This window comes from Lepisma saccharinum, chromosome 10 (genome assembly GCF_977018435.1).
Source record: "Lepisma saccharinum chromosome 10, izLepSacc3.1, whole genome shotgun sequence".
Lineage (NCBI taxonomy): Eukaryota > Metazoa > Arthropoda > Insecta > Zygentoma > Lepismatidae > Lepisma > Lepisma saccharinum.
In genome coordinates, this window is record NC_139238.1 from 89,390,604 (window position 1) to 89,415,056 (window position 24,453).

At 41.4% G+C, this 24,453-nt stretch overlaps 1 protein-coding gene across 4 annotated transcripts in view; it reads left to right on the forward strand.

Moving 5' to 3' along the window:
* Positions 1-24,084, forward strand: part of LOC145994016 (uncharacterized) — a 359,286-nt gene extending 335,202 nt beyond the window's left edge. For all 4 annotated transcript variants that reach the window (XM_083130089.1, XM_083130091.1, XM_083130090.1 and 1 more), the window contains one exon: positions 19,826-24,084. In XM_083130089.1, the coding sequence (XP_082986215.1) occupies positions 19,826-20,943 (1,118 nt within the window). In that variant the 3' untranslated portion in view covers positions 20,944-24,084. The remainder of the gene's footprint in view (positions 1-19,825) is intronic.
* Positions 24,085-24,453: the final 369 nt, after the last annotated feature.

Genomic DNA, 24,453 nt, shown 5'->3' on the forward strand with positions numbered 1-24,453 from the left:
TGTTCTGTAGTTTTGCTTTCCATCCACCCCTTGTTTACAGATAAACCTGGGATCACCAGCAGTAAACAACCCTCTCCCAGTCCTTGATGGCGGGCGAATGGAACCCCAAAACAACAAAAGGCGAAGGACGACTCGTCTCAAAGGAAAACGCAAGAGGAACCAAAACAGAGCGACAAAACAAATGAATTCACAAACGCGTCTCGGAGGAAGAAAGTTAATGAAGCGAAACGGAGAAGCGGCACGGGGGCTAATTAAGCTCCCCCATCCCCTTTCTCCAGAGGGAGGGGAGGGGGTGCGTTTGTCACGGAAATTGCGCGGGCGGGAGATTTCGCTCTCCGTGTTTCGTATATTTCAAAACTAATATAAAGCGCTTTTTCTAAAACAAGGCGGACGGAATAAAAACAGGGAAGGTCTTTGAATGCACTACATCCTGCACAGACGAGATATTTCAAGCACTCAGTGCGCAATTTATGAAATTGATTGCTTCAGTGGTGCCATCTGCTCTTTGCTTTGTCCATTTCTCTCTTTTTTTTTATCCTATCTGTCTTTTTTCGATTCTCCATGTATTCTTTCCATTTTTAAAAGAATGAATTCTCGCCGAGGAATGGTTAGCACACGGCGCTACGACACCAGGGGTACCGGGTTCGATTTATTTAGACATTATGTGCACGTCAGCACATAAGCTATGTAAGCCCGTCACGCAATTCGGAGATATGCCCCTTAACTAAAACAAAATGGAGGACAGACTTCAAACAACAAGATAAAATATCTCTATTACGAATTTCATTATTCAGTTTTTAAATCTAATTCATTCATTGATTGCGAGCTAAAACTATACTGTCTCTGAGGACTAAAATGAAACTGGAGGAACTATAACTCTGTAGCCTTCTTAAACCCGAAGGCTTATGGCTGCAACAAACACTGTCCCTGTCCTGAGCAAGATCCATCCACTCTTTTCCATCGTTACCGATTTCCTTTAGGTCCATCTCAACGTTATCGTCTTGGCCTTCCTACAGGTCTCTTACCATCAGGTTTCCCAACAAGAATCCTGTAAACTTCGTGCCACATTGCTTGCCCACTCTTCTTGATTTAATTATTATAATAATTTCTGGACATGAATACAAATTATGCAGTTCTAAATTATGCAACCTTCTCGACTCACCTGTCTCATCCCTTTTAGGCCCCAATTAAGAATTTTATTTTCAAATGCTCTTAATTTATGTTCCTCTTTTAATGTAAGGAACCAAGTTTCATATCCATATAGTACTACAGGCAAAATTACTGTTTTGTATATTTTAACCAGCTGAAAATGGAGAAATATGCTGTAAGCGAACAATATGCATTAAATGGCAGAAATAAGCACCAGACGACTCGTGTCGAAGGCGATGATGAGAACCACTTCGTCAACGGGAACGTGTTTTAACGTGTGATTGAGGGTATGGTATGGTTACAGGGCCGGCTCTACCGTACATGCAACACGTGCATTTGCACGGGGCGGCAAAATGTATAAAAAATAGCAGCTGCATTATTTGAGGAAGTATGGTCTTCTTGGGGCGGAGAAAATTCAAATTAAATCCATTTGCATATGCAAACGGATAAGAAAAGCAGAGAGTAACTGCGAAAGAAAGCGGTACCGAAAGTTTATATTAGTTGTTCTCTTACAAAAACAGCTATTATTGTTTTGTCTGTGAAAATGGTAAGCAACGTCTACTGTGCGTGTGCGACGCTATCTATTGTTTGATCACGCGCCAGTCCGCCAGTCCTCCGCTCGAGGTTTGACTTAAACTGACGTGTCGCATTCGGTAATCGGAAATAAATCTGCATTGTTCTTTGACGTGTTGATCGCGAAAGGTGGTGATGATAGGTATTGCCGAATCGCGCAAGACGCAATAGTAAGTACGAATATCAGCTGTTTTTGTCGTTGCTGGTTGCACCTCATTTACGATCTTGACGATGTAACGCTAGTGCAGTGTATGTCTGTGTGAGAACGCGCGCGCGTTTGAGTGTGACAATATATTGAGAGACTTGTGTATTTGTGCCGTCATTAAAACAACTGGTTTGTCAAGTCGTCGTAAGAGATTTAAAAATTATTTGTTGCATTTGTAATTGTAAACTAAGGTATGTCTGATAAAAGGAAAAAAACTCGGGTGCAGACGAGAAAAAGAGCGCAATTATGTTAAAAATTGGTTATACCATGTGGAATTGCCACGGATATAACTTGACAAGTTTAAAAACAAGACGCTGCAATCCATTGTTTGCGTACCTCACATCACATTTCCCCACTCCATTGTCTGCGGCGACGTTCATTCGCAGTGTTGCAAACTGGAGGGAGCTGAATCCTCTGAGAATTTTCAACGAAATTTGAATGTGAAAGGCATGAATTAGTATCCCGTCACCTGCGCTACGTATTGATTGCGCTAAATTCTAAATACATTTTGATATTTTTCCTTTAAACCTTAAATGAATTAAGTTATATTAGGGATATTTCTTACCAGCATAAGAAATGTATGAAATAAAAAGATAGAAAAATAGTGTCTGAATCGGCTTCACCAAGTCTAATTCAGTTCATCTACACGCTCGTCCATAAGTCCATCTCTTTCAAAGTAAGAATCTTGCAGCCAAGAGTAAAGAGCATGAACATTTCAATGCTTTAGAAAAGAACACAGGCAAGCGTGTTATCAGATTGCCTTCTCGTAGTGATTGTTGTACGATAAACAAACGAACCACCACCCCGCTCGTTTTTTTTAAAAAAAAAAAAATAACAAAAAAAAAAACTGGACACTGCTCGATGTCGCATTCAGAAAATGAAGTCATTCGCCCTGTAGTTTCTCTTCGTTATAAACCTTACGCACGTGCGTAATACTACAGTTTACGATCGGCGCACCGCACGCATTTTCAAAGGCCGGATTAAATAAAATGAACCACTGATATATTGGGTTGGTGCGAATGAAATGTCCGCTTTGTCGTCTGGTGGGAAACTCACCTCAACAACACAACACAGGGATTGACTGAGGTCACGGGTCTAACGTCATAAACTCTGTATACGTCCAACAAACAGGCTGGAGCACCCAGACAGTCAGGAGGCAGTGTGTTGCTGAACAGGGTTGTCTGAAAGTGCACTATGGAGAACACACAATTGCGAGTGATTTGTCTTTACGAATTCAAACTGGGACATTCTGATCAGCAAGCCACCAAAAACTATAACAGTGCATTTGGGCCAGGAATGGTAAATGAACGCACCATTCGCCGCTGGTTTGTCAAATTTCGTTCCGGTGACACAGCATTACAAAATGACCCCCTTGGCCATCGACCAACATCATGTTCGGATGAGCTCCTCAGGAACGCCGTTGAAGCGGACCCTCGGAAAAGTGTTCGTGCCATTGCAGACGAGTTAGGCATACACCATACCACTGTCGTTTGGCGGCTCCGTGTGATCGGTAAAGTGAAAAAGTTGGACTCATGGGCACCACATGATTTGAGACCGGTCAACAAGACTCACCGTCTGGAGGTGTGCAGTTCTCCGAGTGTAAGGAATAACCGGGATGAGTTCCTGCATCGGATTGTCACTTCAGATGAAAAATGGATCTGCTATGACAATCGTAAACAATCAGGAGAATGGTTGGATCGTGATCAACGTCCAGGGCGGTTTACGAAACCACCTCTCCACTCACGGAAGGTGTTGTTGCTGGTATGGTGGTCTATGGTGGGTGTGATCCATCATGTCTTTCTCAGGCGCGGTGAAACCATCAACGCAGATCGCTACAGTGCTGAACTCCATGAAATGCACCGCAAACTTCTCCGCAAGCATCCAGCAATGGTCCACAGATATGGTGTCCTCATGTTGCACGACAATGCTCGCCCACATGTCGCGCAAAAGACGGTGCAGGCTCTCCATGAGTTGCAATATGAAACCATTCCTCATCCAGCATATTCTCCCGACCTCTCTCGCACTGACTACCATCACTTCCGGCATCTTGATCACTTCCTGACAGGGAAGACCTTCGCTGATGATCGGGCGGTGCAACATGCCGTTGAGGAGTTCTTTGCGTCGCAGACTCCAGACTTCTTTCGCCATGGAATCCAATTGATGGCTGAGCGATGACAAAAGTGTGTGGCTGCAGACGGCGACTATTTTGATTAACCAGGTATTGTAGTTTTGATTTTTTTGAACTTTGGCAATGACGCACCTGGGCCGGACATTTCATTCGCACCAACCCAATAATAGGAGCCTGCATGCACCGTCACGCTAAACAATGAAAATTGTTTGTCATATTTGTTTTAGCTTAATTTTGCTGAGTTGGCACCACTGGTACTCTCAACGCGACCAGTGAGTAGAAGAGTAGTGGGGAGGATGACGTAATACGAAGTGCTCCGCAGCGATCTGCGCATATCGGGACTTAACTTGTCAGGCTATAGCAAGCTTAGTTGTTCATACATTACGTATTCTTTGTACGTATTTTGGGGTTGGGGGCGGCAAGAAGTAAAATTGCACGGGGCGGCAAAATTCCTAGGGCCGGGGCTGTATGGTTATGTGCTGTTGTTTAGCAAGAAGCTGCGAAACTATAGCTGATTCCTCTGAGACCGGAATAAACAACTCGTTCCGAAGATGGCTGACGCATTGGATTTCCTGGAGCCAGCAAATGACAGATAAGGAGGAAATTGTGTCAGCGAGCCTCTGCCGGAAAAGATTTGATGCAATCACGAGAGTGGCGTTCATTGTGGGGGTCTGACGTAACAGAACCAACATTAATTGGTTGTATGCAGTGGCACAACAGGCCTCTTCGATGGAGTAGTTGTAACGTCGTCGCCTTGCAATCAAGGGTTCGATACCGGGTGGAGGCACATGACACGGTGGTTCTGATCCCACTTTAAACTGTAGGTCCAACCCCGATTGTCCTTTTTTGGGCATAAAGCGGACTTAAAACAACAAATGAATCAATGAGTGGCACAGTGCAAACGTCTTGTTGCTCCCCCCGCCCCCTTCGGTAAGTACCTTCGGTACCCTTTGTGAAAAAAATAATCGAGTATACTACCCATAGCTATACAAACATTTATGAGCTCCATCCCCCCCGCGCCACCCTTCCCAGTCAAAACAAACAGAAAATAAATTGAATCGATCACATGAACACCGTTGTACCCAAAATAAGCCTAATGTCACAGAAACAACACAACAATTCTTACCATACATGCTTTTCCTCAAATAGGATGTTCCTTATAAAACGTGTTACTGCTTCTCTAGAAGCCAAAATAATTTTTCTGCAATTTGATGTGTCTGTCGGAAAAGCTCGTTGTTCGTGTGACAGATTCAATTGTCTCCCAAATGTACTCCACCCTCCGCGTTGGTGTATTCCGTAAGGCGTCTCACTGCCCACGCGGGAGATCCGGGTTCGATTCCCGGGGTGTGAGATCTAAGGTTCCGGCCTTGTCCCCGCATGAAGCGGCTCCCGGTGCTCACCCAGCCTCAAACCAATAGGTACCTGGGTTCTAATCACATCACCTCCAAAATGACCGAGAATGATGTGTGGGGCCCTACCTCCCTCATCCACTAAATGTGCCTTCGTGGCACGGTGCTACGTATGCACGGGGATCATTACCTTACCTGCCTCTCGTAAGCAACCGCTCAGTGTTGCCACAATCTGAGAGCATAATTTCTCTTTCCAAGGGGCAAAATTTCCCTTTTTATACTCAGTTTTCCCTTCACTAAAAACCTTTAAAAATAATAGTAAGAAATAGTAATAATAATTTGTACTATTTTTGAGTTTGGTGAAATTTTGGTATTTTTCATCCCATTTTCTTCAACATTTTGTTCGAATTTCCCTTCATGTGGCAACACTGCAACCGCTAGGAATGGCCACAAAATCCGGATATTTATTTATTGAAATTTCCAGTACAGCAGAAGCCGTAGATTCCAAATCAGGATAATCTGAATGTTTGGAGAACCCAAATATCCAGATAATTCGGATAGTACAGATTTGATGAAGGATTTGGAAAATATCCGTTCAGTGAAATCCGAACATGACGAATAAAAGAATATGAGAGGGAAAGAGACAGCACTTCTGCTACAATTATAACATAGACAATGTGAATCTTAGTCTTGTAGAAGATATTAAGGATCTTGGATTTTTTCTTGACAAGAAACTTAGCTTTAATGTGCATCTTAATCATATGGTGTCAACAAGTAGAAAACTGACAGGTTGGGTCATAAACAAATGGCAAAGTCTGAGCAACGTCCACCTTCTCTCAGTTAACTTGTTATGTACATGGCGTTTGTCAGACCCATTCTGGAATTCAGTTCTGTGACATGGAATTTTTCCTGTCGTGTTGGAAAAAGTGATATCATTGAGAATATACAAAATAAATTTCTTTCCTATTTATATTTTAGATTTAAACTGTTTAAATTATTTTATAGTTATGACAACCTATTGAACAAGTTAAAAGTTGAATACCTTTCAGCTAGAAGAAACAGAAATGATATAAAATTAGTTGAAATTTTTTCAGAAGATTACTACGCTTTTATCCAGAATATCTATACGAGCTACGCCATATCGAGTACGCACAAAAGGGTCGTTATTGACAACATGTACAGATTATAAATATAGTGAGTTTCTAAACTCCATAGTCAGTAGTTATAACGATTTCCATCGAACCTAAAGATCAATTGTATTTTGATCATTCATCAGGCCTATTTTAATGTACTTATCATGTATACTTTAATGTATATATCATTCATATTTTATTGTACATCTTATTGTATTTAGCATTACTTTGTACAGTCACATCTTTATCATTCAATCTTGTATTATAAATTTATGACTTTTATTTATTTACATGTATACGTACTGCTGTACTAAGGCCAGCCAGCTGTTTTTCAGCAGGATAATACTAGCATAAATAAATAAATAAACCATAAAGCGAATAAATGATAAACCTTTCTGGATAATGCACAGATTCGGATATCTGGACATTCAGTATAATCCGGATATAGGATATCTGCATTCGGATAATCAGAATATCCGAAAAGAATTGGATATCCAGATAGAAAATTACCCGATATCCGGATAAACTTTTTTCCGGACTTGGCCTTCCTTTAAAGGAAGGTTCATCTCTGGTGGATGATCTCTCAAGTTTGAGACGAAAGAAAGTTCTTTCATTGAGATGAGATGATTGAAACGCATTACCCGGTGGCCAGTGTCGGTGTTTGAAGTCGGCCGAAAGGAGGTCGCTGAAGAAAGACGAGAGCAAAGCAAACGAGAAAGCAATCAGAGTTAATGGTTCGTGGGAACGGAGTTGACCACCGCAAAATGTTAGTGTTTTGTTTCCTTGCCTTGGGATTCCCGGAATCCCGTTCGCCTTGATCAAAGACCAACGCTTTTCGACTCTTTTGAAGTAGCAAGCGGTTCTCTTTTCGCACGCACAAGCTGCGATCAAAGTTGCCAGCTGTAGAGAGAAGTCGCCGAATCTAGCGGTTTTGTAAAACCAGTTGTAGGACTTGGCAATATTGTCTCGTCTAAGACAAGGCCTGTCTCCATCTGTCTCGTATCGGGTTGAAAAAGTCTGTCTCGGTTTCGAATTTCAAATCTCGGTCTCAATGCTTTCTTATTGACTGGATCACAGTTTCAAATAGTATCCGAACCAGCATGTAGAGTCTACTTGCACTGTGGTATTGAACCCGGGTCCCCTTGATTACAAGGTGGCGACTATACAACTACGCCAACGGGAAAGCTCCTAAAAGCATTCAGCAATAAATAAAATCCAAAAATATAACAAAAAATGCCATTTTCATCGAGAATATTATTACGCACAAATGCTCAAAAATAACGTAGCCCTCTAAAATGACAAAAAGTGCAAAAAAAATTAAATTTATTATTTCAAGATACACGTTTTCACATATTCAAGCAATCTTTCAACTTTTTTTTAAAGATGCAAAATTTTCAAATACCTTGCTTTAATAATATATATAGTAGCACTGCAAAGGCCCATTCTTATTAGAGGCTCGCTGAACCCCAGAGCCACTCTACTCAGGAACAGTACTGGAAAAATTTCCATCTGGACCACCCAGCCCGGGAATTGAACCCGGATGTCTCGCTTACCAGTCAGATCGACTGGACCACCTCGGCTCTGAAACGGCAGTAGATGCGAAAAATATATTACCACACAAAGATCAATAAAAAAACACGAAATAAACCATACTTCACCAGACTAGTTCAAGAAGAACCCGAATAGATGGCAGTAAAAATGTCGACCATCTATCCAATGATATTTAAGCAGAAAAACATATGTCAAGGTTCTAGAACAAACTCAAAGAAACATTAATAAATTAGGAGTATTAGAATATAAATTTTATGTTGTCTGTTTTGGAATCAGAAACGTGAAACTCTATTAAAGCAGCCAAATACCAATGTATATGGTTTATGTGGCGTAATAAATTAAAATTGAGACAATTCTAAATCTGAATTCATTGTCTCTGAATAAGTGACATGATGATGTGTTTTACACAAGTGCCAGACCGCAATATCCACGGTTCAACTGACATCGCTGTGTACAGCTTTACTCCGCTGAATAAAAATCTGTATATAATCGGTTTCGCAATGTGAATTAGGCCTCCCCGATGGCGCAGTGGCAGCGTCGTCGCCTTGTAATCAAGGGGTCCCGGGTTCGATACCCAGTGGAGGCACGTAGTGGTTCGGATACCACTCTAAACTGTAGGTCCAGTTCCAATTAGCCTTACTGTGCATAAAGTGGACTTAAGACACCAACTAAACTAAACTCGCAATGTGAATTGGCAACGATAGTGCATTTTAAAAACATGCAAAGAGGTTAAAAACAAAACCAATATTGTATTTGTAGGACTGACTACACTTCGCAAAATTGAGAAGGAACGGTTTAAAACCTTTCTGCCTGCACCCTACTAAAATTTCATAACGATGGGAGAACCCGTTTTTTATTTACAGAATTTCAAAGAGAGGGATCGTTTGCAAAACTCAAGAAAGAACAAAAAAACGACCCTTTTTTGTTCTCACAGCGATAAAAAATATAAGGCATACTCGAAAAAAAAATAATTGGTGGCATAGATTAATACAGAATTGAATAACCAAATTTTGATGTAACTTGTTTGTATGTAGGTCTACTGGTTAATTTTTAATTGGAGTCCAAACTCGAGTATCTATAATTTTTAATCCTTCAGTAGTTTAAATTGAGGAACTCTGTTGAGTAAAAAGTGTATCTTGGAGGTCATTGGTGGATTCTTTTCCACTTTCTGTAATCCCCCAATCAGCGCGCAATCTATGGCTTCGTTAGCTTCGATCCGGCTCAATCACTTTGACTCTTGTGGAAGACAAATCTTTCTAGTCTTTGGAAGGAACAACTAACGATTTCATCGGGAACAAAGGAACCATTGAGGGGTGAAACATAGTACCCGTTGGGCCTAAGACAGTGTTTGTGACCCTTTTGCAAGGCACACAAACGTCAACTTTACTTTCACTCAGCACACCCTGGTCTGCATTGTTGCAGACTAAGAGGCTCTGACATCTGGACTCATGGACTCTGTGGGCCTTGTGCTGTATCCTGTCCTTGCTTTGATTTTTTTATTTAGTGCCGCTGTTCTGCCACTTTTGGCTGGTCGCCACGATGAGGATGAGTAATGATATGATGAAATTGATGACGGCGGCACACCCATGCCGGAATTCTAATCTGGACCTCTGGCGTCGTAGTGCTAACCACAACGCCACGTAGATCGGTTGTTCTCCTCATGCGTGTTCGTGATTGTCCCTTCATCCATTTCATCTTATTACCATTTATGCTCATCGTCGCGATTAGGCGAAAACGGAAGATTAGTGACGTAAAATAAGTCAATCAAATCAAGGAATGAGCTTGTGGTAATTTTACGTTCAACTTTTTTTTATCTTTAGTAACTATACAAGGAAATGCATATTTCAGCTACGAGAGCATTTATTTGTCTAGTTTGTTCTGCTTGCTGGGGGTGATCTGATCTACCCAAGGGCACTCCTCCCACTGACCAGCGGTTTATCCACACACGCCCAACACCCCCCCCCCCCAAAGTATCCTCAACATCCTCCGAACGGTTTTTCACAAAGGCTCAATTTATAGTCATTTTGGCCCTAAATATACACGGTAGCTCAGTCGCAGTCGGTCTCCTTAGCGGAGGGTTCGAATACCGGTTATGACATGGATGTTTGTGTTTGTCAGCAATGAGAAAACAGAGTTTAGTAAAAATTGACAAATGTGAAAATTGATAAAAATGCATAACGGGAGAAACTACTGTTTAGGGGTATTCTTTTATATATATAAAAAAAGAAGAAGTTGGTTGAGCACGTGGCTACTGTGCGGAAAACCTGGGTTCGAATCCCGGAGCAGGTGATCTGGACCAGATATTTTGCAGTCATTTCCCTTTCTCTGCGCGGCTCTGAGGCTCACCCAGCCTCGTATAAATTAGTACCTGGCTGCAACCCCGGGGGGGGGGGGGGGTAGAGGCGGCCGGGCGAGATGCTGATCACATCATCCCAACTATGGCCGATTGATTTTGTTTATTTTTCTTCGCATCTCTGCCACTTTTGGCTAATCGCGAAGATGAGGATGAGTGATGATGCAATGAAATCGATGAAGGGACACTCACAAACACCAATGCCCAAGCCGGGATTCGAACCCAACTATTGCAGAGATCAAGAATATGTGGAGCTCTACCTCCACATCATTCCATACGCCTTCATGGCATGTGTGCACAGGAACGGGTATATTTACCTTTTACTCCCCTAAATACGACCCCCCCGAATGTTATAGATAAATCCCTGTGTCGTCACTGTACTGGCCCTGTGCATGCGTGTCCCTTTAGCATTCCGAAAACATATTACAAAAGTAGTTGTGTGACACAATGCATTCTTCACATTTTCCTGCGACAGGAGTTGCAATATATTCTCTGATGCAACCGCCTGTTTATGCCCACGTGACACTACCCTCCATTGCAACGCATTCTTCCGCACAACAAACATTCCATCGAGGACTGAAGGCCCTTGCTGCGTCGATTGGGTGAAGGTCAGTTGGCATTTTCCATCGCACCCTTTGGAACGCTTCTGCACAAGAATTCCAACGATGTGCAAAGCCTGCAACTCTTGTTTCCTGAACCTGTCTCTGTTTACATCACTTAAAACAACAAACAAGATTGGGAGATTGTTTTCGCGTTGTCGGGGCTAAGGTGAAATGATGCACAGTTCGGGAAAAATCTTTGTAAACTAGATCAGGGTTGTTCAAGGTTCCAGGAACCATAAATTCTAATGGGTTCCGTAACAGGACCGGAACTTTCCTTCTCGCAAAATTTAAATTCGGTCCCAGTTGCATATTGTTTGATTTCAATGCCGATTGAGATACTTGTCTCGCTCTCGGAATGGTATCTATTTTCTATTTTGGAATTTCGTCGCTCTCCTACCTATTTGGTTAACCTGCGACGATGAGAATGAATGAAGATGTGACGAAATTGCGATGGAACACACACAATGATGCATTAATGCCAGACCCTGGTTCGAACCGTAGACCTCTGGCGTTATCTTCACCACTTCGCCAAACATATGGGCATAAATTGGTGACTTAATTTTGGGGAGGCAGGGTAGAAAAGTTTTCGATCCAATAAAAATAGTGGTCAAGGCGATTTTGCTAAATACCTGTTACATTTGAGACATAAAAATCACTATTTCTTTGTTCTTCCAAGATACAAACATACCCTTAACTTGTAAATTTTAACATCTAGAAATTTTGGAGGGACAAGTACTCCCTTGCTCCCACCAAGTTATGCTTATGTCGTCAAGCACTCCGTGGAGTCTCGTCTCGTGTTGAAAATTCCTGTGTCGTTCCCGTCTCGTGTTGATAATTTGTGTCGTCCCCGTCTCGTGTTGAAAATTCCTGTGTGGTTCTCGTCTCGTGTTGAAAATTCCTGTGTGGTTCTCGTCTCGTGTTGAAAATTCCTGTGTCGTTCTCGTCTCGTGTTGAAAATTCCTGTGTCGTTCTCGTCTCGTGTTGAAAATTCCTGTGTCGTTCTCGTCTCGGGTTGAAAATTCCTGTGTCGTTCTCGTCTCGGGTTGAAAATTCCTGTGTGGTTCTCGTCTCGTGTTGAAAATTCCTGTGTGGTTCTCGTCTCGTAATGAAAATTCCTGTGTGGTGTGTTGGAAATTCCTGTGTCGTTCCCGTCTCGTGTTGAAAATTCCTGTGTCGTTCCCGTCTCGTGTTGAAAATTCCTGTGTCGTTCCCGTCTCGTGTTGAAAATTCCTGTGTGGTTCTCGTCTCATGTTGAAAATTCCTGTGTGGTTCTCGGTATCGTCCTGCATTGAAAATCATGTATCGCCCTCGATTTCAATTGAAAAAACCTCGGTCTCGTCACGAGTCTCGAAGTAAGTGGGTATAAGAATATATGACTGTACATATGAACCAACAAATACACTCTTTATAAGATACCCCGCCCCAGAATATATCAATATTTTTGATCTCGTCAAAATCTTCATATAATTTGAATTCTGATCAACCCAAGTATCGAACGAGACAAGCCTTGAGCAGTAACTCAAGTCTCGCTTCTGCCACCCGCATCTGAACTCTCGACAATACCTACTTTGACGTAGAGAAGATCGCTTTGGCAATATTCTCCTCGTGGTATAAGGATGATTCCCTATTTTAATGGAAGCCTCCGTGTGACCTTCCTCCTGTCTCTAATTGAAACTCTCCAAGTCACAAGATGAAGTCTGCAATGTCGCTCCCCCCTTTCTTCTATCGTTAACCCCTCCCCTTTGCCAGGAGACCGACTGGTTCTCGCTTAATGAATGTTAAAGTAACAAAAGGAGAGACAAATCGCACTTCCACGACGAACTTCGGCGAAAAACTCTTCGCGCAGTGTTGCCATATGCAAGTTTCTTTCAGTGCCTAAAAACTATTCTCCGTCTACCGCAGTAGTTGGGTGCCTGTTGTTTAATTCTTAACTAATTTGGTCCGTGTGTTTATAAATCATCGAATTAGGTAACGTCGCTTCTCTGTCACTTTTGGCTAATGCCGACGATGAAGATGAGTTGCTATGATGAAATTGATGATTAAACACTTAAAGAACACCTTTGGCCAGACTGGCATTTTAACCCGGGACTCCTGGCGTTGCAGCGCTTTAACCACTCCGCCACGGGGGCCAGCTGCAACTTATGTTGTAGTTTAGTCAAAGTTTTACAGGGCATAGTCAAAGTTTTACAGGGCATTTTACAATAATTTCCAGGCCATTTTGTGATGTTTTAACATGCTAATAACTAAGATAAACTATAAAAACATGTTTTATAAATGAAAAATTTTCCGTGCACCATTGAAATTTTTTGCACGTGAAAAATTTCATATAGGCTGTACATTGGAATAGGTTTTCCTACGCGGACGAAAATATCCCTACACTGGCTGCCAAAATTTTTGCAATAATAACGGAAATCTTCCCTGTACCGACGGAAAATTATCCCTGCGTCGACGGAAAATTATCCCTGCGTCGACGGAAAATTGTCCCTGCGCCGACGGAAAATTGTCCCTGCGCCGACGGGAAAATGTCCCTGCATCGACGGAAAAATATCCCTCCCCGACGGAAAATTGTCCGTGCGTGGACGGAAAATTGTCCCTGCGTGGACGGAAAATTGTCCCTGCGCCGACGAAAATATGTCCCTGCGCCGACGGAAAATTGTCCCTGCGCCGACGAAAATATGTCCCTGCGCCGACGGAAAATTGTTCCTGCGTCGACGGAAAATTGTTCCTGCGCCGACGAAAATATGTCCCTGCGCCGACGGAAAATTGTCCCTGCGTCGACGGAAAATTGTCCCTGCGTCGACGGAAAATTGTCCCTGCGCCGACGGAAAATTGTCCCTGCGCCGACGGAAAATTGTCCCTGCGTCGACGGAAAATTGTCTCTGCGCCGACGAAAATATGTCCCTGCGCCGACGGAAAATTGTCCGTGCCTCGACGGAAAATTGTCCCTGCACAGACGGAAAATTGTCCCTGCACAGGAGGAAAATTGCCACTGGATCGACAGAAAATTGTCCATGCACAGACAGAAAATTTCACTTGACACTGCAACACTTCCTTCCAGTCTCCATCCCGAAATTTGTCCGTAGCTCAGAGGTGCAGGAGAGAAGTTAGTTTTGTTTTCTTGTTGAACAAGTTGGGAGTTGTTGGAAGCCAGTCCCCGATGCACCGATGCTTCGGGCAGAAGAGACTTTGAGAACGAGATGATCCCAGTCGCCCGTGGGGACAGCCAGGAGAAAACATCCAGTCTCCTGGATGTTAATTATTAAGCTCCAGAAGGCTGAGGAGAACGCTCACATCCAAGGGCGAAACGTGTTCTGCTCGTTTTCGGATATGCCTTGCTTCAAAGAACCATGCGAATAATAGTTTTTTATAAAACATGCAATCTCTGAAATAACCCTCCAGGCTATTAAAGCTTGCAAGTAATAATACGGGTGCGTAGAGCAAACACAAGAAAAAAAACCTTCCAAAAAGTTTCCGCGCACCTTCCCCTCCATCGGTTCAACTCCGGCCATAAGAAAGCTTCACTTTGCCCCTCCCCTCCACGCGGGAGTATCATGCACAGGAGTCGCGGGTCTGCGCAGGCTCTTTTGCCTGTGGTTCCACTGTAATGAGTAGGGAGCGAAAGTTGATCACCTATAAAAATATAGGTATATGACCCATAGAATGTCCTAAAAAAATGGGAAAAAATGCAAAAAATGGCCATTAAATTTGTTAGTTTCAGGTTAAAAATTGAAATTTAAAGGAAATTGAACAAAATGCAATCTTGCTTTAAAAAACGCACCAAATGATACCATATGCACATTGAATTAAAATATGCAGCGAGGATTTCCAATGGGAACAACCGAATAATTTTAAAACAATTTAATGAAAAAGTCGTATACACTGAATCAATTGGTGTAAAATGCATTAATTTCCCGCATCCTTACCTGGTGATATAGTGTGGTGTGTTTCTATGACACTGTAAAGAAAAATAAATTATCACGATCCACGTAAGACAATTTTTGTTTAGAAATTTAACAAATTGTATAAAAAATAGGGAAACCAAAATCGGGGACGCATCCGGGAAAGGGTTCATAGACATGCCTCCCCCCCCCCCCTCCCCAGGAAAAAGTACGTCGGATGTCACCAGTTCAGCATTTCTTTTGCTCGTAAATTGCAATCCTGCGAAATATATATATATGTTGACCTTGGTGAAAAGACTCAAGAAAAATAAAAGAAGTGACAAAATATGACGAAACAATACACCGAATATTGCGAAAATTGACGGGAAAATTACCTAAAACCTGAAAATTGGCGCAGAATGCAAAAAAATGCATTTTAAAATTACCTTTTTTGGGTTCTAGACGAAGTGTAATATTGTGTATATTTAATGGGCATCGTGTCCAAGATGTCAGAAAAAATGACATTTCACCAACTTCCGCTCCGTAGAGTGACCCTCTGGTAAGGCAGCGAAAAGTTAACCTCACTCCCCCGTGGTACACTCGGTAACTGCAATGTTGCAGACTAACGAGACCCTATATGTATAATCCTCCGTAGGGCCACTTTAGAACCTCAGCTTTTAATAGGTAAGGATATTTTAGTCCTCAGAGACATTATAGCTTTAGCTCTTTATACGTAATGTATGAATGAAAGATTTTAACAAACTTATTTTATTTTCTTGTTGGAGGTCTGTCTTCCATTTTGTTTTAGTTAAGGGACAAATATAGCCTATGTGCTGAAGTGCCCATTATATCAATCAATCAACGTAATAATACTAATGAGCAAGTGTTGAAAATTTTAACCTGGCGCCTGAATTTTTAAATTCAGTGCTAAAAAATATATACCGGGTGGCCAGAATTAAAGTTACCCAACTCAGAGCCCTCTGTAGCCTGTTTGAGGCATCGTAGAACTGAAATTTGGTGAATCCACTATGCAGACCAATTTTCCGCTACCAGGTTGAATTGTGCCGCTGTACTTCCATGATGGGTTGTAGTCACGTACACTGCCGGCTTGTAATGAATACATTGACTTTCAATGGAATCGTTACAAGCCGGCGGTATCCGTGACTGTACAAATAATCACGTTAAGTGATTTAGCCGAGATATTAATTAGAAAGACATTTGTTAGTGGCTGGAAGTTGCGAGAAAATAATCTCTCGTTTATTGCAAGATTGCAATGTAAAGGCAAATCCATAACCAATTGGAGCAGTTTACGTCATTATTACAACCCATAATGAAAGTACAGCGCCACATTTCAACCTGGTGGCGGAAAATTGAACTATTTTTTTTATCGTCATCCTCTTCCCTATTGTGGATATTGGATTTAGTGGATTCATTAAATTTCAGAGTTCTACGATGCTCAAACAGGCTACAGAGGGCTTGAGTTGGTTAACTTGAATTCTGGCCACCGAGTTCGCTTATGGAAATTTTCATTACTGTTTTTTTTTTAAATAACGAGTACAGTATGTGCTTTTTAATGTTTGTGTTTTCTGTATCACGTGTATAATTAAATCAGAATATTAAACATACCATTATAATTCTTTTCACTGTTGCTATCCGAATTTTAAAACCTGCGACGATATGTAGAATCAGTCATATTTAGAATATATTGCATAGTTATTCATGCTGTTGTCAACAGTTGAGCCTTCTTTAGTAAGGCCACTCTGGTGCAAGAATTAAGTACTTTTAATCCAATCTCGTAGTAATTAAATTAAATGTTTTAAGATAATATTTCAAAAGTGTAGGTTTATCCCTTGGTAATGAGAGTCGATGCCACTACACTATGCAGACGACGTGGGACGAAGAACAGTCTCGTTCTCATGGCGAGTTTAAATTTCACGTCTCGGTTACGTCCGAGTTGTAAATTTCAGTCCCGTTCTCGCTCTCGTTTCAAGTTTCAATTGTTGGCCTTGTTCTCGGTCTTGTCTTCTTGATATAGGTACTCTCATCTCGTTCTTGCCCCCGTCTGTAAATGAAAAGTTTCGTTCTCGCCTCGAGTCGAAATAATTTAGATACCAAAAAGGTGAGAAGACAACTTCTATTATAAACTGTTTACTGCAACTGTGAGTTAATTTCTCAAATGAGTAATTGCAACTAAAAAAGGGTTACTTTTTGAGCGAACTAACTTTTAACTCAGTTGCTACTCATCTAAAAATAAAAGAGCGCTACTTCAGTCTCATCCATCAGCACTACGGAAGCCCTCCGAGACGCGGCATTTAGAGAAAAGACGGATTAGACATTTCAGGTCGGCCACCGCGTCACGCGAATGTAGTTGGAGCGCCTCCCGTAGAAGACGTTTTCGTTTGATCAGCAACAAGCCCTGCACGTGAGATGTGGTCGCCTGGAGTTATGTACAAAGCAGGGTTGCAAATATAGACGGTCTCTTCAACATGAGGAAATTTGGGAAATTTCAGTGCGGTAAATCAATGTTATTGGCAGATATCTGTATGGGGTGAGAAGGCCACAGAAAGAAAAAAAAAAATGAAAAACGAGATTATGTGACTTTCACACTGAAAACTCTTGTGTCCGCTCGGTTCTGTGGTAAAGAAACTGCTTTCGTGGCAGACTCGCGCACAGACCTAATGATTCTTGACCTTTGGTCATAAAAAGGGATGGGTAGAACTGCGTGGAAAACAGTTTTATGACCTTACGGTCGCGCTAAACTGTCGTTTTAGAAAATTTCCCATCTTTTGAAAAGTCGTTAAGTTCCTTCTAGAACATTCTTCGGGTGGTTTTGCTTTTGTTATTGGTAGAAAATAGGGTGAAACGCAACTACCACTAATATCTAAACAACAGCGAAATCGAATCAAGATCCATTTAAAATTAGATCCATTTAGATGTAATTTTTATAATCTGAAGTAATATAGCTGTTTTTCGTAAAGCGAGAAGTGTTTTTTCGCTGTGTACAATTACCTTTACAGTTGATCTGCACAAAATGTTCATAAATTTTATGTTGTAAATGTGTACTACATACAATCTACAACTAAACTCTTTTCTTTGTCGATAATTTCGTTGCAGGGTTACAAACAACTCGGAAATTAAAATCTCTGCCTCATTAATTCTTTTTACTTTCATAAACGTATTTTTGACACGTATAAAATAAACTTACCAGTTTATGTTAGATTAATATGTAGATAACAAAAGTATTTTTCCTGAAAAATAACTTCAGGTCTCGCCTCGCATACTGTCACTGAATTGCAACAGGCCTTGGTGAAGGTCAAGTGTTTCCCACATTCGCCACAGAGAGGCGCCACCGAATGGACTCGTTAAAACCACGGATTGCATAAAGAGTGATTCTAAATTCATGCTTCCCAGGAAAATCGTTAGTCCCCTGGTTGTTTTTTGCACTATAGTCTCGTTCATTTGAAACATTCAGTACATTACTTTGCGAGACTACACAATGCAGGAATATCAGAAATCCATTTATAATGCAAGTGGAATTTTTTTGTCTGAAAAGAAAATCCTCTAAAAATTATCAGTGATGCAATTGGAAGATATGTGACTGGCACTGTTAAAAATGACAATCCAAAGTAACTGCTCAGTATATTCATGTGTTATTTATTCAGGCTCGAAGATTTAATTCATAAAACCAACTGCTTTAATAAATAAAGTAAATGAAATTATAATATGGCATTTGTGAAACGTACAGTCATGGACACTTCTGGATTGTAACATCCCCATTGACCTCCAATTCGATTATTACATCCCACAAGTGTTTCTGACTGTACATACACAAGTAAACAACGTAAACTCTTTTGCTTTAAATCTACGAGTATTTCATGCAACCAAATGTTAGAATAAATAGAAAATATTTTCTTAAGGGGCAATAAAACTGTAGTAATGATAGCAGAAGGGTACAAACAGTGTTTGTGAAACAACTACATGACTAAATTCTCGTTGTTACTTTTAACTATTCGATGTAATCAAAAGTGATTAATTTTGATTCAGTCTTGACGAAATCGTTTTAACGATGTGGTTCCTTGTTGAATTGTGGTTTGTGTTAAACAGTATTTGCTTGTTTTGATGGCCCTAGACACAAATTATATGAGGAAAATTGAAAAACTGGAACATAAAGTCTGTATTAGACTATTCCTCATACTTATAAAAGACAATTGGGACTGCACCTACAAATTCATGTTTGCCAAAATGACATTGCAATTTCCGAAAAGTGAAATATAAAATCGGGAAATTTGATTCTGTATATACCGGGTGGCTACAATAAAAATTGCCCTCTGGAGTCCGTTCGAAGCAAGGGATTGTCCCGAAACTTGGCATAGAAGCTATGGAGACCATGGGAAAGCGATTGGTGATGAATATAGTTTAAATTTGCACCACCAGGTGTAAATGTGGCGCTGAAGTAACCAAAACCAGTAATTTGAGTTTGTCGGTACAGCATTGTTCAATATGCCCCCTGTCAACGTGAATGGCCCTTTGGAAGCGTAAGACAGTGTGATCAATGGTCTTCAGAAGCGTTTACGGGGATGATGTTCACTATTGCACCAGATTTCAGCGCCACATTTCAGCCTGGTGGTGAAAATTATAACTATTTTCGTTTTTCGTTAGCATTCGCTTCCCCATGGTCTTCATAGCCTTTATACCATGTTTCGAGACAATACGTTGCCTTAAACAGGCTCCAGAGAGGTCTGAGTAGGGAGACTTTAATTCTGGCCACCCGGAACAAATGGCAATACTGCAGCCAGGGGGGTAATAAAAATAAGGAAGTGGGTTAGAAGTGTTGTAATTGATGATGCCTGTAAGTTGTTTATACGTTCCCCCTCTTAGAGTGACTTCTATCTTTGTCGTTGCAGGTGATGGCTGCGCAGACAAGCCCCTGACGACGCTGTGGAAGAACTACTGCCAGAGTTCGAAGCCGGACGTCCAGATGAAGGTGACCATCACTCAGGCTGGCCTGAAGGCGGTCACCAAGGAGCACGGCCTCACGGAATACTGGAGCCACAGGATCACCTACTGCGCGGCGCCCTCCATGTACCCGAGGGTCTTCTGCTGGGTGTACAGGCACGAGGGGAGGAAACTGAAGCAGGAAATCAGGTGCCACGCGGTGCTGTGTCCTAAGGAGAACACCGCGAGGCAGATGGCAGCAGAGTTGAAGCAGAAGTTAGCGCAGGCGCTCTTCGAGTTTAAGAAGGACAAGATTTGCAGGCAGAACGCTCGTCTGTCGCTCGCTAACTGCGTCTACGACAACCCCAGCCTTCCTAGGAGGAAGATACTGCTCAGTACGGGGGTCCACAACTACAGGCCGCCACTTGAGAGGTCTAAATCGGCGCCGAAGCTCATGGTCATCGAGGAGAGTCTTGAAGAGGAGGAAAGACCTGAAGATCTTCAAGAGGAAGACGACGAGGAGCTTGAGGACAGGATAGAGGTTTCTACAGGGAAGAGGCCGCACATTCGCTTCCTGGATCAGGTCACAATGTACAGAAACGTGGACGAGGAGTTTGGGGATGATGACGACGAACCAGAGACGGTCGAAGAGAAATTCGCACACAGCCTCAGCTCTGAATCCACCACCTCGGACGTCGTGAGAGACTACGACTCCCTCTCGAGCTGCGACGGAGGTACCGGGAACGACCACCAGGTGACGTCAGTGGCGGTGGTCGAGCACAGGCCTGCAGGGGAGGGCGTCGGTAGCTTTCGGTGCGAGATCGTGCTCCCTCCCCAACTGGACAGTTTGACTTTGGCGCTGAGGAGGTCGATGACGTTTCCGCCGTCGTTCGTCGATCCCTCCGACACGGGGACCGAGGTGGACTCTCTGTCGGACGATGAGGACACCGGAAGTGACCCAGCGACCTCCCTCACTCGAACCGAGGAGCAGGACAATATCAGTGACGAGAGCGGGTACGCAGAGGAGAAGGATCCTCCGTACAAGGTGACTCTAGCAAATAGGGACACGTCGTGCATCGACGTGTAGAAGTTCGTGTAGTGCCCCCCCCCCCTTTCAGTGTTTCCAACCACCACGTGTGAAAGACCTCCAGATGACTTCCCAAACACATCCAACGCACACGAATCGTACCTTTTTTTCTACATAGAGATATCACTTTTGTAGCTACCCGTAGCAAGTACAGGTCGGCAAATAAACCACAAATGACCAATCATACCACTGTCCGTACGTAGCGTTTCAAGATAATCAAACAGTTTCTGTGCAGAAGTTTTGTTTTGTAAAAGAAAAGAAAGACATTGTACATAGTATATTTTTGATCTATTTGGTGGAAGTGTGTAGAAATCACATATGTTTAAATGAAATGATACGAGGTACATGTACTCTGTAGTGATATGTATATCTCTCCTGAAACATAACGGGCATACTAAAGGGAACAAGAAGTGATCATGCCATGTCACAGATGCAACAAACTTAGAGGCGTTACCAGCCCTTTGCTTGTAAGAAGTTAGTGTTAGCACAATATCTTTAAACGATTTAATATTCTTTACAGCTTATAATAACTAGATTACTTGAAATTATCTCCAAACGTCAATTTCTAAAGCCCATATGCTCTATGTTTGATGTGTAGCCTACGTCTGATAGAGACGCAGTGACAACAAAAGGGGTGCATCCCCCTCCATCTTACCAGTTTTCCCAACAGACAAGAAAAAATAACTTTACATGCATTTTCAATGTGGAAATCAGTTATATTTCGATTGTATCTCCCCCCGCACACACACACAACACATTATAAACATGTTTTTCTCGACGTTACTGTAGCTATAATGATGGTATAATAGTCATACAAGTGAGTCGTATCATTTATCACTACAAAATAATGTTTTTCCTTGGAGAGCCATAAGAAAATGGTTAAAAATATATTTTCTAAATGGCTTAATGTTCGTTTACACTTCAACTAATTAAATTCCATTTCAAGAAATTCTTACGAATGACGTGCTCATGAGATGAATGACTGTTTTGGCTATAGCATGCCGGATGGAAAGAGAAAAACACGTGGCAGTTGATCTGTCTGTAAAGTCTGTGATAACAATTTGAAATTTATGTACAGAATGTAAGAGAGAGTATAAAATATGTATATTTTGATAATTCGTAACTATTTTCAGAAAAAAGCATATAGTGTGATTGATTTCACCTTTCTTCAATCATTAGAAATAAATGCACAGTGCCTTAAGGAAAATCGCTGGCGAATTGATTCCTGACATTATCAATACCTTTCTGACTATGCATTGCACGACAGTAAAAATAAATTCGTTGTACAGTCACGGACGCTTCTAAGTTGAAACAATTTCATTAACTTTTAACAAAATCGTTACTATCCAGAAGTATCCGCGATTGTACAATGTGCCCCACAGATTGACTTTGCACATTTCAAACGAAGTTGCAGATCGAGTTTATAGTACCAAGTTTGGAAAAGTGTTCACTCGATACTGAGTGCTTGAAATGTCAACATGGCCTCAGTATTTGTGAATCTAATCACACTGCTTTATGCCTTCTCTTACATACATCTAATTCATACTTGGAGATAATAAGTTAAACTGAATTGTGCAAATGCAACGAAGTGGGTTAACACTAAGTTTTTAACATTTTAAATTTCAAACAATAACCGCACTGCGCGTTAAACTATGGACTTAAACCTTATGCGCACATTTATTTCCGTACTTAAGATGCTAAAGTCACATTGTGATACCATAATTGTCTTCTAAACCAAAGTGAAGCTAACACTAAAGAAGGGGAACAAGAAAGCACTCTAGTTCCTAATTTGAACACTGGTAGCGCCTCCGTCAAACTCGTCATCAAGATTCATTGTGGTAGAACCAATGTTTCGTTAGAAATGGCCGAGGTCGACTGTTCCTTTAGTTCGTTCGTTATGGAAGAAACATTATGTAAAGAAGTTCGGCTCAGACACCCATCATTCACAGCACATTATGTAATTGTTCCTGTGTTTCGTTGGTGACTATTGTGCAATATGTATGTGTTTGAGTATTGTTAGTTCATGCATCACATAGAAAAGATACAGAATCTTTTCGGATGGCTTTTAAAGGATATTTTAGCCGCTGTTATCTAAATTCACTAAACACTTGGTGTCATCAAAACAATCGCACACTTTCCAATGCACACTGCAGACATGAGGGAACATTTAGAAACACTAACTAAACGCAAGGGCGGGTCAAGAAGTTCCCGGACTGAATTTATCTCTTTCGAGATAACGCCTACGCCCCCTTTGCAATTCGAAGTATAACTTTCAGTTGTTTGAAGGTGGGCGTTTCTGCCGTTCAAAGCTACTTTCAAGTTTAAAGGATATTAATGAACAAGTATCACAATAATTTACCTTTTATTTGATACGAAGAGCACAGCACACAAACAATCAGCAACTTACCTACGATACTTGGAATAGCAGCAAGTGTGGATACGTACACAGGTTTGTGCTGCGTACAAGTAGCAACATGCAACAGCCGTTCATAAGCAAACTTGTACAGGTATGTCCTTCACGATCATCATTAACGATTTTAAAGTGGAGCAATATGTGAGCAACTTTACTATTTTCAAATCCATTTCCTACATAAAACTGAAGTGTTTGCAAAAATTTAGTATTTTTCTTCTAGCTTTCCTCGAGTTTTGTTCAAATGAAGGTTATATGTTGTTAATAAAAAAATTTACAAGTGTGGAAGTGTTCTGCCGAAACAGCCTAGAAGATGAGTACTACAAATTTGCATCTTTTTCAAGTATCAACGTGCAAGCAAGGATGGTAAAGTCAGTCCCTTAACTCTTTGACACTTCCTCACATAAGCCATTTACGTTTAAAAAAAACAACCTAAGTGATTCTCTAAAACTGCTAAACATCACCGAAACAAAATAATTTTAGAATGTGATGCACATTTTTCAAGATGATTACACAAAACAAACTAAAAATAAATGTTAGAGCACCAATCGAATTAATTCTCATTGCCCTTTTTTTTGTATTACAACTGCATACAATCTGTGATATGATGTAAAGATATTTAGTAATCACGTTGTATCCACGTTATGTACAAAAAATTGAATGTTGAAGGCAGCCACAATCTGCCCCATATATATCAGCAGAAGCAAATAAAGTGAAATTCTGTTTAAGTATGTACAATTGTCATTTATTTCTATATATGAACCCTATATGTTAGAAGTTGGTTGATTGATTTGCTTTATTTTACTTCGCTTTTTGTGCCACTTTTGGGTAATTTGCAAAGATGGGGATGAGTGATGATAGGATGAAATTGATGAAGGGGCGCTCACAAAGAACACCCATGCTGTCCAGGTACGGAGGGATTCTAACCTTGACCTTTGCCGTCGTAGTGCTTTGTGCTAACCACTCCGCTACGGAGATCTGCCCTTACCATAGCTAGAAGAAACGGGTATCTCTGAAGACTAAAATCGCCTTACTTAGTATAAAAGCTGAGGCTGCAAGGGGCACTCAGCACATAAGGACAAGACACAGGACATCACACG